At 41.8% G+C, this 12,797-nt stretch overlaps 1 protein-coding gene across 8 annotated transcripts in view; it reads right to left on the bottom strand.

Moving 5' to 3' along the window:
• MAJIN (membrane anchored junction protein) overlaps positions 1 to 12,797 on the bottom strand; it is an 801,090-nt gene that overhangs the window by 165,373 nt on the left and 622,920 nt on the right. For all 8 annotated transcript variants that reach the window (XM_078660571.1, XM_078660573.1, XM_078660568.1 and 5 more), the window contains one exon: positions 6,769 to 6,820. In XM_078660571.1, the coding sequence (XP_078516697.1) occupies positions 6,769 to 6,820 (52 nt within the window). The remainder of the gene's footprint in view (positions 1 to 6,768; positions 6,821 to 12,797) is intronic.

Here is a 12,797-nt window from a genome sequence, read left to right as displayed (position 1 = left end):
ATCGCCTTCTTGAAGTGCTCACAATAATAGCACCCCCAGGTTGTAATCACCTTTTGTAGCGCCTTGATGCTAATACCGCCTTTAGTCCAGAGTAAACCCCGTAGGATCAGCATGCTTTTAATCCGTATCCAGCCATTTATTCCCTGGGTCCAGGAGAAGGAATAGGTGCGACTTCCCTCTACAGCAGCCTGGCGGCCATCTTGCCCCCTGATGCTCTATATTTCTTTTCGATTCTAGGAACCGAAACCGCGATGGAAGCCGGTGTCTTTAACATTTTTAGGCCTTCTTCCCAAATGTGAGGGATAATCGGGATTGAGCGAGCAGATTTCCTGGCGTCATCTTTGAAATCATATAAGAAACATTCTGTTTCTTTAACCTCCATATCCAAATCAAATCTTTTAGCCGCTTTCTCCATAATGTCATGAAACCCTCCAATGTCCTGAGGGGGGGAAGTGGTTGGAGGCGGAGTAGGTGAAGGGGCCGACGGCAAAATGTACTCATTCCACTCCTGTCCCATAGAATCTTGTACAAGCTCACCTTCCTCAGGCTGATCATCATCATCAGAATCCGTTAGATCATCCCTGATTGTTATCACTGGTGGTGATCTCACAACCTGCTCGTGAGGAATAGATTGGGTCCTTGGAGGTTGCGATGTAGCCACCGGCTTAGATGACGGAGGCGCATTTGCCTCCGGAAAACGACGATAATAGTCATTAATCATAAACCTCAGGTCAGAGACAAGAGAAACAGGTATGGAGACTGACTCATCTCGCGACTCCTCTCGCGACTCGTCTTGCTGCTCTTCATCCTCATTATAATTACATGTTTCCTGGAAAGATTCATATCTTGTAGATTGAGCTCTCTCCTTGAAGGAAAACACCTCTTCCTCGTCTGTGTCCTGGCTCTTTATTTTGAGTTGTGAGGGGCTGTATGCCGCTCCTGACGACTCCTCTCCTTCTGAATCCTGTTCCAGTAAAGAAGATGGTGGTAGAGGCGAAATCTGCGTCCACGACGTGAATTCTGCAGATTTGCTTATAGTCGCCGAACCCCTCGACGACTGAAAAGAGCGAATAGAGATCATAGTCTTCGACTGTGGCGATTTAAAAGCCTTTGCCGTAGAAATTACAGTCGCCGTCGACGACATAGCCATCGTCGACCGAGCCGTCGTCACCAAAGCCATCGTCGACGAGACCGCCGTCGACGGGGTCTCCTTCGACGGAGTCGTCAACGTCTTCGTCGCTGAGCCTTTCGTCGTCGACGACGTCTTCGGTTTCTTCGTCGACGGGATGGTCATACTCGTCGACGCTGCCTTAAGTCCTGTCGTCGACGGAGCCGCCGTCGTCGAAACAGTCGTCGTCGACGGTGAAGTCGTCGACGGGGCTGAAGACTTTACCACAGATTTTGCAGTAGAAACCAGGGAACTGGTCGACGGAGCAGACCCTGCCCCTTTCTGACCTGACGGCTTCTTGAGGGGAGTAATAGGGAGAGATGACGCCACTTTCTCCTTTGATTTAACCTTTTTAGGCTCCACCCTTTCCTCAGAAAGTGAGGCCTTTCTCTTTTTAGGTGTAAGGTTAGAAGATTCCTCCCCAGAATCTGAGTCTGATGCGGCCTTCTTCTTTTGAAGCCACAACAGCAAACGAGCCTCTCTGTCCCTCAGAGTTTTAGCAGAGAAGGTTCTACAATATTTACAATCCTTGGCTACATGCTTAGGATGAAGACAATATAAGCAGTCCTTGTGAGGATCTTCAGAGAAAAGTCTAGCCTTTCCACAGGATCTGCAAGGCCTGAAAAGCCTCTTTTTAGAGCTTTCAGCCATTATGAAAGAAATTAGGTACACACAATACCTTAATCCAGATGAAAAGATAGTAGAAATAAAAGGTCAATAGTTCACTCAGGAACAGCAAACTGAGTAGAGCTCAGGGAGACTCCTTTCTCACACGAAGGTGGTTGGAAATCTGAGGCAGGAAGCTTCTGCTGGGGAGTGTGAGGGCAGGGCAGCAATGCTGATTGGCTGACATTTAGACCAAACAATGAGGAGGTCTGGTTACCAAATACTACAGTCCCTAGGGGCTTTTCTATGCAGTTTTTCTTCTCTATGATACTGCTTTGGTCATTCTGTTACCGTGAGACTCCCACCATGACGACGGGGAAGATACAAGCATGTGAATCTATGAAAGATGTAATACTGGAGAAGCTTGTTTCCGGTCCAGGGAAGACATGGTTTGGCAGTTCGGGCTTGACTGTTCCCATGAGGCACAGGGTCAGACTGATTTGCATATGGCCATGTCTGAACTGGGGTGGTGGAGTGAGCTAAATAATGATGATGGATTAAACCCAGATCGGTTGACTGGGGGTGAGTGCCTACAATGTTCAACACTCCGTCCATCATCCTCTTTGGTTTTTCTTTATCCATACCCTGCTCCCTTATGAATTCTTTTGTTTCACTTCAGTAAAGGGGACTATGTCCCCGGAGTCCTGTAATGGCTGCCGGAAACATTTTTCTTATGTTGCTGGCAGCCAATCAGAGCGCTTGCTCCTGCAGGAGTCAGACTACCCCGGAAGCAAATAGGCCCAAGGATAAAAAATCTCACTGAGCCTCAAGTGGGAGTCCCTCAGACTCAACTTTTCAGATATACAAATATTTTTGTACCTTAATTTTTCCAAATCTATGGAATAGATTTACACGAAATCACAAAAAGCACAATCTGCGGACCAAGATCTAGCTTCCTGCCAAATTTGTTTTAATTTTGTTCAGCAGTTTTTGTAAAAAAGCTTCAGATAAAAGTCTTCTGAATATGAAAGGAGATTTTGTGTTTTTGGGGTCCCCCTTCTTTCTCGGGCCCCTCTTCATAGGTCACCCCAAAACGTTCCAAGCACAAACTAGGTAAAAAAGAGAGCACTTTTTAGTTTTGTGAAGATCTGTCATGTAGTGCCAAAAATATAATCAAAATAAAAAAGACATTTCCTATGGAAAAGCTGACCTAACTATAACTGCCCAGCGGTGTTTATTGTATATATATTTATTTATTTTTCACTAAAAAACATAGGTTTGAGGCACGTTATAGTTAGAAATCAGCATTTAAAAAACCTTAGAAATTCACTGAAAAAACCATAGGTTTCAGGGACGTTATAGTTAGTTGGACATTTTACTTGCACAAAACCATGGAAATTCCGCCGTAATAGTTAGTTCAGCTAACTATAACTCGCGCCCCGCAATGCACTGCTGATGACATCACATATTACATAATTCATGACATGGTCAGTGACATCACTGATTACATCACTGATGACTTCTCAAATTACATCACTGATGACATCATCCAGTGACTGTGTGTTTCTATAAAGTCTAAATATGTATTATATATTTGCCAAGGTGTATTAAAGAATGAGAGGGTGTATAAGTGTCTGGATGGAGGATTTAGTAGGTGCGTGACTGACTGTTTAAGTGAGTGATTACATGTGTCTTACTGAATGCATGGGTTAGTGACTAAACTGTGTGAATTTCTGTATCTGTCTGTCTGTCGTTGTATAAGCTGCTGCATGGGTTGGTCAGTAGCTACATGAGTGTCTATATGGGTTAACGATTGGTTACCTGAGTATTTGTATGAGTGCCTGAGTGTGTGTGTGGGAGGTGCGTGACTCTGTGCATAGATGTTTGAGTGGTTGATTCACTGGGTGTATGGGTTCAAGAGTGCATGTGGAAACAGCTGTATGGGTGGGTGAGTGTGTGTATGGGTGTGTTGGTGAGTAAATTAATGCCTCAGTAGTACATGTCCAAGTAACTAAATATGTAAAAGGCAGTGTATATGAGAGTTAGTGTATATAAATGACTATACATGAGTCAGTGATTGGCAGAGTGGCTGTATAGATGAGTGTGTACTTGTATCAGTGAATGTGTAAGAGAGTAAGTGTGCGTTTGTTTCTGTTTGAAAAAGTGAAGTGGTGTGTGTATAACTGTATAGGTCAGTAAATGGATGTGATTGATTCTTTGCATGACTGACTAGGTGTGTGAGTAACTCTGGATGAGCGGTGGTGTGTGAGTGTCTGTATAAGTGTATGAGTGCATATGATAGTGTTGTATTGATGAGTGACAGCATGTATGAGTGATTGTATATGGTGAATGAGTGGATGTGTGTGTAGACCTAGGAATCAGTGAGTGTGTATGTAGTAAATGGTATTGGTGTCTCGATGGTTTCGAAAATGGTAGTCTGTATTTTACAGTGGGTGTATCAAAGGTTATATTAGAGTGTGAGGAGGTGCATCAGATTTTCACATGGATGATGTCATCAGTGATATCATCAATGATGTCATTTGAGGTGTCATCAGTGATGTCATCAGTGATGTCACTGACCATGTCATGAATGATGTAATATGTGATGTCATCTGCAGTGCATTGCGGGGGCGCGAATTATATTTAGCTGAACTAACTATAACGGCAGAATTTCTATAGTTTTGTGCAAGTGTAATGTCCAACTAACTATAACGTCCCTGAAACCTATTGTTTTTTCAGTGGATTTCTAAGGTTTTTTAAATGCTAATTTCTAAAGATAACATGCCTGAAACCCAGGCACGGCCCGTGTAGGGCGTTACACCGGGCAGTGATGTCAGGCGGGGGAGGGGCAGGGTGGGGGGCTGTAAAATGCGGGATATGGATGATTACAGGTAAGTGCCGAATTCGAATTCAACGGTGTGTCAAAATTTCAAATCAATCGGTGAAGAACTTTCGGAGAATTAAGATTTGTATCAAACGCTCATTGACATTTTTATGTGTCTGTTTGTGCTTTTGATTAAAAACGCGCGTATTCGACATGAGCGTATTCTAATCCAACGTTATGTCAAAATTTCAAAGCAATCGGTGAAGAACTTTCGGAGATTTGAGATTTTGAACAAACGAACAGTTACATTTATATAGATATATATATATTTGATTGGTTTGTTTACTGTCTTTATCAAGGCACTGAAAACTGCATGTAATGTATATTACAGTTATTGGTACAGATTGTGTTACATTTTCAGATCAGCTCTGGCATACTGTATGTTGGAATATTCAAATTAGTTTGTAGCATTTAGATTTGTTTATCTGCAATTTTGTAGATAAGGTCACTGGAACGCAGGGTTCAATCATGCCACATCTTTTTTATTAGTTGGTAAAGCAATGTGCATATTTTCTTATGGAGCACTAATGGCTCCTGCTTGACCTCAAAATAGCACCCACGTGAGGCCCCCGAACCATCCTCTGTATAATTACAAAGTCAATCTACTATCTTTGTTTGTTGATATGTTGGTGAAATATTTGGGTTCTAGGAATCGCTGCTCCTAATTACCGGTCTCTCTGTTTTTGACAGAGCCACAGGGTTTTGGCAGGTATAATGATAGTCTCCACCTCTCTGGACTCTGACACCATCTCTCATCTGTATCACAACTCATGTTCTCCCATTCTCGGTCTGCACGTATGTCTCCTCTTTCCTGTGCTCGCTTGGGTGCCTCCTCCATAGTCTCCAAATTGAATGGCTCACCTGGTCAACCGTAGATAAGCGCTTTCAAGATTGGCGTCATGGTCCGTGTACTGCAGACTTCCAGACCTTCGCTGTCCAACAGATGTGTCATAAATGATCGTTTGTAGCATTCCGTGATGACCAAGCAGTATTCAGCAACTCCAGAGTAGTTTCCAAGTCTTTTATTTCTGTCAGTTCTCTTATTACCCATTGAATGTTAAAAGTTTATATGGCTTTGGTGGACATCTTATGTCCAACGGTAATCTTGCTTTTCAGTCATGCAAACAAGCCCTGTCTATTGTGAAGCTACCTCTGTTTCTTTCTGTAGGTCGTATATATGTTGCATGGCCTTAAATGTTCTGCCCAGAAGGAAAGAAACCATTACGTTGCGCTCTATTTTTTTAGTACTGCACTGTACCATCCCTGGTACAAATGAGTGAGGTGTGCTTATGTGTTCGTCAGGGACAACGATGATAGCTCAGAATCACTACATCTTGCCGGATGGGGAAAATAGTAAAGTCACTGCATGCCTCTTGGTGTGTTTGGTGCAGCTCAGCACTATCTGGAGAAGGTTGTAGTATTTGGAGGGATTGGAGTATTTGGAGGGACTATTGTAAATGTAAATGGAATATAAAATCTCAAACGAGTGGCTTAATGGGATTATGTTATTTTAACAGTCTGTTATTTTACGTATAGATATAATAAAAGTACCCACCATTGTTTTTGATAGACTATATACAATTTCATATTCTACCAGTAGATCATCTTGAAGATGTTGAACATTCAAACGACTGTACAAATAAGATGGCTGAAAATACTTGTATCGATCCGAACCATTAGCAATAACGTCAGTTTCTCTCCATTCTATTGATTTTAGCTAATGTGTGCCACTGCAGTTGGTGCCCAACTACATCTAAATCAGTCTTGACCCTATTCTAAAGGGGATGTTCCAGCCCAATCTGATAGACCTTATTCTCTCTCTGAAAAGAAGCACAGGAAACCACAGTTGCAGTTTGGCCTCGTTAAATTAATGAGCTGCAATGTTATACCTATGGCAGAGTGATGTGGTTAAAAGCACATTTGGGCATGCCTATGCTTCTCAAGGTGGCTCAATTAGCAAAAAAAGTGATGAACAGATAAGCTTGATGTTCAATTAATTTGAAATCACTGGTAATTCTTCTAATCAACACCCCATACTTGAGAAATTCTTCCAATTGAATGTGAAGCAGCCAGGACGACAGAAACAAAAACTGTAGCAATCTCCACTTACCTGAACTCTCGTAACCACAAACAAGACCTTCATTTTGTTGGCAAACGTGGTTCTGGAAAGGAACACAATTTTAATTGATATAATTTTGTGAAAAACTCATATTGGTGTTTACACAATTTAAAATATAAATCAGTGATGTTAGATAATTTTCCTGTGCTTGCACAATATACCATCTTGTATAGGGATGCTTTGGAGTTTATCTGTTGAATGTGAGCAATATGGCTGTAAACAGTCAATTACATACTTATAAATACATTTGAAACATTCACTTTCCTAATACAAATGGACTAAATTCAGCTTTCTTTAAGTCTGCCTTCGTCTCCATTAGTTTGGTAGTCTATTCTCCAAAATATTTGATACCAGAATCGTGTATTTAATCAAACAACTTTATTGATACCATTCCTTTCAGTCATCAGCGTTCCTATGGCACTGAATTTGAAGTCTTAATAATATGTGTAAATAAGTAAGAAACTTCTTTATGGTATAAGTTACCTAAAACCATTTACAATAAAAACATCTAACGTCCAATACAGAAGAGAAAATATGGTCGTTCTCAAATACAAAAACATTTATTATAATCTGTAGTATGATAATTATAAATATTTCATTGTTGAACAATTTTTTTTAGCGTTAATGCTTTGAAAGCTGGATTGTACAGCATCTGTAATATTTCTAATGCCAAGTTATATAAATATGTACCTCAAGTATTTTTTCCTTAGGTCTATTAGATAAAGATATAAAAGGAGGATGTGCTCAATTGTTTCTTCAATTGAACCACATAATCTGCAAAGTTCTTTGCTGTGGGCACTTAAACTCCGTGCACCTTCAAATTGTAAAGCAAACACAAGGAGATTATTGACGGCGAGAGATGCGGTACGTATCTGGAACTTGATCCTCAGTCAGTGCGATACTTCTTTTTTTCACACCGAGTTACCACTCTGGGATAACCCAGGGCTTCCTGATATTTTTTGTGATAAAATTGGGCGGGACTGGGCCAAGTTTGGAATTAAGAAGCTAGGAGATTTGTATGGCACAGACGGACTTTTACCATTTACAACATTGCAAACGTTGTATAATTTGCCGGAGGTAATGATATTCAAGTACTTACAAATTAAGGACTATTTGATCCGCAAGATGAATCTGAAGCAAATAACTAGCTCAGCTATTTGGAGCTGTTTCTACTCTACGAAAAAGAAATCACTAATTAGTCTGGGATACAAATGTTTTCGCTTAAATAAATTAGACGACTGCCCTAGATTGGCGTCAAAATGGTCTGATGATTTGGGAATTAAAGTGACATCCCAGAATGTTTCAGATGCACTATATAATATTAATAAAGTAGTCCATTCTTCTAGTCTGAAATTACAACTTTATAGGACGGTTAGCCAACTTTATCATACTCCACTAAAAATATCCAAATGGAAACAAAATGCTACTAGCAGTGATCGTACAAAATGCCCGAAATGTGGTCTGGTTGCAGCAGACCTCATACATATGATCTACTCATGCCCTTTGTTAACTAAATATTGGTTAGAAATTGAAAATGTCTTACTTCAAAAGCCACTGATCAATACTTCAATTACTGCATCTTTGGTACTACTTTCCATATACCCTACGGGTATTATAAATAGGAGCTGGTTAAGTATAGCTTTGTCCTGCGCCAGATTAGTGGTAGCTAGGGCTTGGATTTCACAGAACCCACCTCACACGATCGAGTGGTGGAATCTTTTACATGAAATCTATACTATGGAAAAGGCACTGGCTAAGGGTAGAAGCTTAAAAGCAACCATCAAATTTGAAAAAATATGGGATAACTTTTTGTAAATCTTACTTGGATTTGTTTAATGGAATTTCTGTGTTTTGGATGACATTTCTGATCTTGTTAAGAATTTATATTTATGTTTGACTGCGATTAGTTTTCTTCTTTTTAGGTACTTTTTTCTGCTGAACGTTGATCTGTCCCGCCAACGATTGAACATTATTATTTTGTGTATGTATATGAAAATTGCTACGCTCCTGGACTTGCTTGTCAAATAAAAATTAAAAAAATAAATAAATAAATATGTACCTCAAGTATTTTTTCCTTAGGTCTATTAGATAAAGATATAAAAGGAGGATGTGCTCAATTGTTTCTTCAATTGAACCACATAATCTGCAAAGTTATTTGCTGTGGGCACTTAAACTCCGTGCACCTTCAAATTGTAAAGCAAACACAAGGAGATGATTGACGGAGCACTGAAACTTTTCAGACACTCACCCAAAGTCACAGATCTGGGTTGAATCCATCATCGTTCTTTAGCTCACTTTGCCATCCCAGGTCAGATCCAGCCATATGCAAAACAGTCTTGACCCTGTTCCTCATGGGAACAGTCCAGTCCAAACTGCCAGGGACATGATGGACGGAGCGCTGATCTAGTAGTGACTGGGAGTGAGTGTCTGAAAAGTTTCAGCGCTGCGTCCATCATCTCCTTGTGTTTGTTTTGTGCGCCCTAAGTTGGCAGGGTATGCCCAGATCCTTTGCTCACTTTGCCACTGGATTCAAACTAACCTGGCTGATGACAGGTGTTACCCAGAAACCGGTCCCAGGATAATTGTCTGGGCCAGGGAAGACCTGGCTTGGCAGTTTGGGCTGGGCTCTTCCCATGTGGAACTGGGTCAAGACCGATTTGCATATGGCTGGGTCTGAACAGGGGAGGCGAATTGAAAAATGAACGATGAAGGATTCAACCCAAATCTAATAGTGACTGGGGGTGAGTGTCTGAAGTTTCAGCGCTCCGTTCATCATCTCCTTGTGTTTGCTTCAAATTGTAAAAACGGTATGTATAGAAATCTGAATCTAAGTATGAAGAATTTCACTTGGGATTTAAGGGTGGTGTTCAAGTAGGCCTGGCATTTGGCTGTATATATGTATTGATGGAATATTGGGAGTTTTTATATGATTGCAACCAGAACATATCCTCTTTAAAGCGATACTGTCCAACTGCTTTTTTAATTAGCACTTTCCCTTCCAGTTTGTTTTTGGAAAAGAAGACCAGCAGTGAAGGTAGCTTATACTTGGTTAGCATTGAGGTTATTTCCAAACTCTTTTGATATATTGAAGTTCCTGAAGTTTGTATTACGTGTCATTTATACAGGTGTTTCCTGTTTCTTCCTCTGAATTCTAACAGTCACAAATATGGTTAATTTTGCTTGTGTCATTAAGGACTATGAAATTATTCTAAGCTCAAATCTTCTGTGGAAGTTAGGAGTAGCAGATTTTAATTTGATCAATGACCGTACATTTTTTATATGCTGCTTTTCCAGTTTATTTAATATTTGTTGAATATAAGCCACACCACTGTATAAAGGTAATGGTGGTGCTTTAGTTGTTATGGCCTATATGGTTGGACCAATTATCCATATCCAAATTTCCTTGAGAATTGTTTGATAGCGTTGATTGCTTCCATAGGTTTATTCATGGCTTGATTGATGGGTTTATTCCAGGAAAGTTTTGCTTCAATTTCCACCCTAAGGTAAGTGTAACTTGTTGTCTGTAGTTTTGTCATTATTTTAGTTTTGATGTAGTTTAGTTTCTGGTAATTTGGTTTATTATATGCTTGTAATCGAGTTAATTGTCTTTGTAAGCCAAGTTGGGGTTGTGAGAGGATGACAAGGTCATCCTCATATGCTAATTATGAGATCAGGATGCTCCAAAACTTTGGGGCATGAGCGTTGTCTTGATTCAACGTTTCTCAGGTATCAGTAATGTATAAGGAGAATAATAGTGGGGGGTAGAATACAACCTTATTTTAGACTGTTCTTATTTGAAATGTTAGGAGTTACCTTGTTTCTTTCTGACAGCTTCACTTGTACTCGTGTTCCTGAATGCAGTTCAGCAATTAAGTGAAGAAGTGTTCAATCTATTCCCCATTTGTGCCACAGGCTATTTTTGGTAACTCAGTTGAACACAGTAGAGCGGTCTATAAAGCATTTGAATAGATTCCCATTTTTCTGTGATTTTGTTTGCTGACCTTGTTATGGTAAACATATGATCTGTAGTAGAGCACACTGTCCTAAATCCAGTTTGATTGAATTTTATATGGTTGTTTTTAAAAGCCCAATATTCTAGGTATCCCCTTTCTCCATCACTCTGCAAACACGCCTCCTGGCGAACTACTATTTGGGGGATAAATACCACTTTACTCCTGAGGGACCTTGGGGGACCAGAAGCCCTCCTGGTACCTTCTGTTAGTCCTACACAGTGAGATTCCTGAGAGCTGGTAGGAGGCCCAGCCCCCTTTCTCCACCATTCTGCAAACTCGACTGCTACATCAAAGCCATAGAAATTCACTGAAAAAAATCAAACGTTACAGGGACGTTATAGTTAGGAATTAGCATTTAAAAAACCTTATAAATTCACTGAAAAAAGAAAGATTACAGAGACGATATAGTTAGGAAATGGAATAAACAAAACTTAGATATTGACTGAAAAAAACAAAGGTTACAGAGACGTTATAGTTAGGCTCAGGTTTCATTCATTCATACAAAACCAGTGAAATTCAACAGTTATAGTTAGCTGAGGTAACTATAACTTGAGTCCCCGCAATGCACTGCTTATGACCTCACATATTACATCACTCATGACATGCTCAGTGACATCACTGATTATATCACTCATGACAACTCATATAACATCACTGGTGACATCAAAAGACAGAGACTGGCTATTGCAACGAGCCAGGGAAGCGGGACCCTTCCAAGTAGACAACAGCAAAGTAACCCTGTTTCCGGACTATACGTTTGAAACGCAAAAACAGCGCGCCTCTTTCCTCTCTATCAAAAAGGAACTCCGCACGGAAGGTATCCAATACTCTCTGCTGTTCCCCGCCAGGCTCAGAGTGGAACTAGATGGAAAAGCTCAGTTCTTTGTAACTGCGGAAGAGGCCTGGGCCTGGTGGGACACCTACAAAACGGGCACGGATGGGGCGCTTTTCAGGGCTGAGGAGGAGCGCCGGAATCAACCTATAAGGAAATCACGGAGGCTCCGACGACTGCGACGGCGCACCGGGAAACCGACGCAATCCCAAACGGAAGGCGAACGGCAGGCGGTGCTCCAGGCGGTGAAGGATGTTTCGGGATCAACTCTGCACCAATCGGAGAGGGAATCGGGATCAGAGAACCGGGGCTCAGGTTCAGAGACTGAATTGTCGGAAATGGGCAAATCTGGTGGCCCGAGACTCACGCCACAAACCTCGGAAGTTATCATTGGCAGCTAACCTCCCGAACATGCCCACTGGACGCCTGGCGATGACGAGCCGATTGGCCTCTACGCACACCTGAGCAGGACAATGTTAGTCTGCAGTTTCGTAAGTTGCACGATGTATGGCGGGAGGGATCTGTGGAGACGATATTGGAAAATACCAGTAACTAGCTCACGCTCCCCAGAGCCCATAAGGCTTCCGTGACACTAATCACGGTTACATAGAAGTTTTGAGCACGATTGCTCGCCTGTTTGGATGGGAGCTACTCTGTCGCAGTTAGGTCCTGTTCTGGGGGGGGAGGGAGCCTGGAGTAGTTGAGGACACTCGGGGCACAGTTTGAGGGGGGGGACTGTAGGGGTTGTTGGGAGGGTGGGAAATGTTGTCGAACCTATTGTCTGGTTGCCAACCAAGCTTGAATTGACTCGTACCCAATGGGACTATGGCTAACATGGGTTCATTGAACTGTGTGTCCTGGAATGTGCGGGGGTTGAATACGATGACGAGAAGACACAAGATCCACTCCTATCTAGTCCGCAGGGGGGTGCACATAGCATTCCTGCAAGAAACCCACCTGACACGGAAGGAGGGAGTGGCGCTACAGCGTAGGTGGAGGGGCCACCTTTATTACGCTACATACTCGGCCTTCGCTAGAGGGGTATTAATCTGGATCAGAGCGGGTGTCCCTTTCCAGGTCACTAGACACACTGTGAACCCAGATGGGCGGTTCGTAGCAATCGAGGGCATGCTTAGAGGCCGACACATAGCACTTGCTAGCGTATATGCCCCGAA

Source organism: Lissotriton helveticus, chromosome 9 (assembly GCF_964261635.1).
Source record: "Lissotriton helveticus chromosome 9, aLisHel1.1, whole genome shotgun sequence".
Taxonomy (NCBI): domain Eukaryota; kingdom Metazoa; phylum Chordata; class Amphibia; order Caudata; family Salamandridae; genus Lissotriton; species Lissotriton helveticus.
Note: the sequence above shows the minus strand (reverse complement) of the source record. Positions and strands in the feature narration are given on the sequence as shown.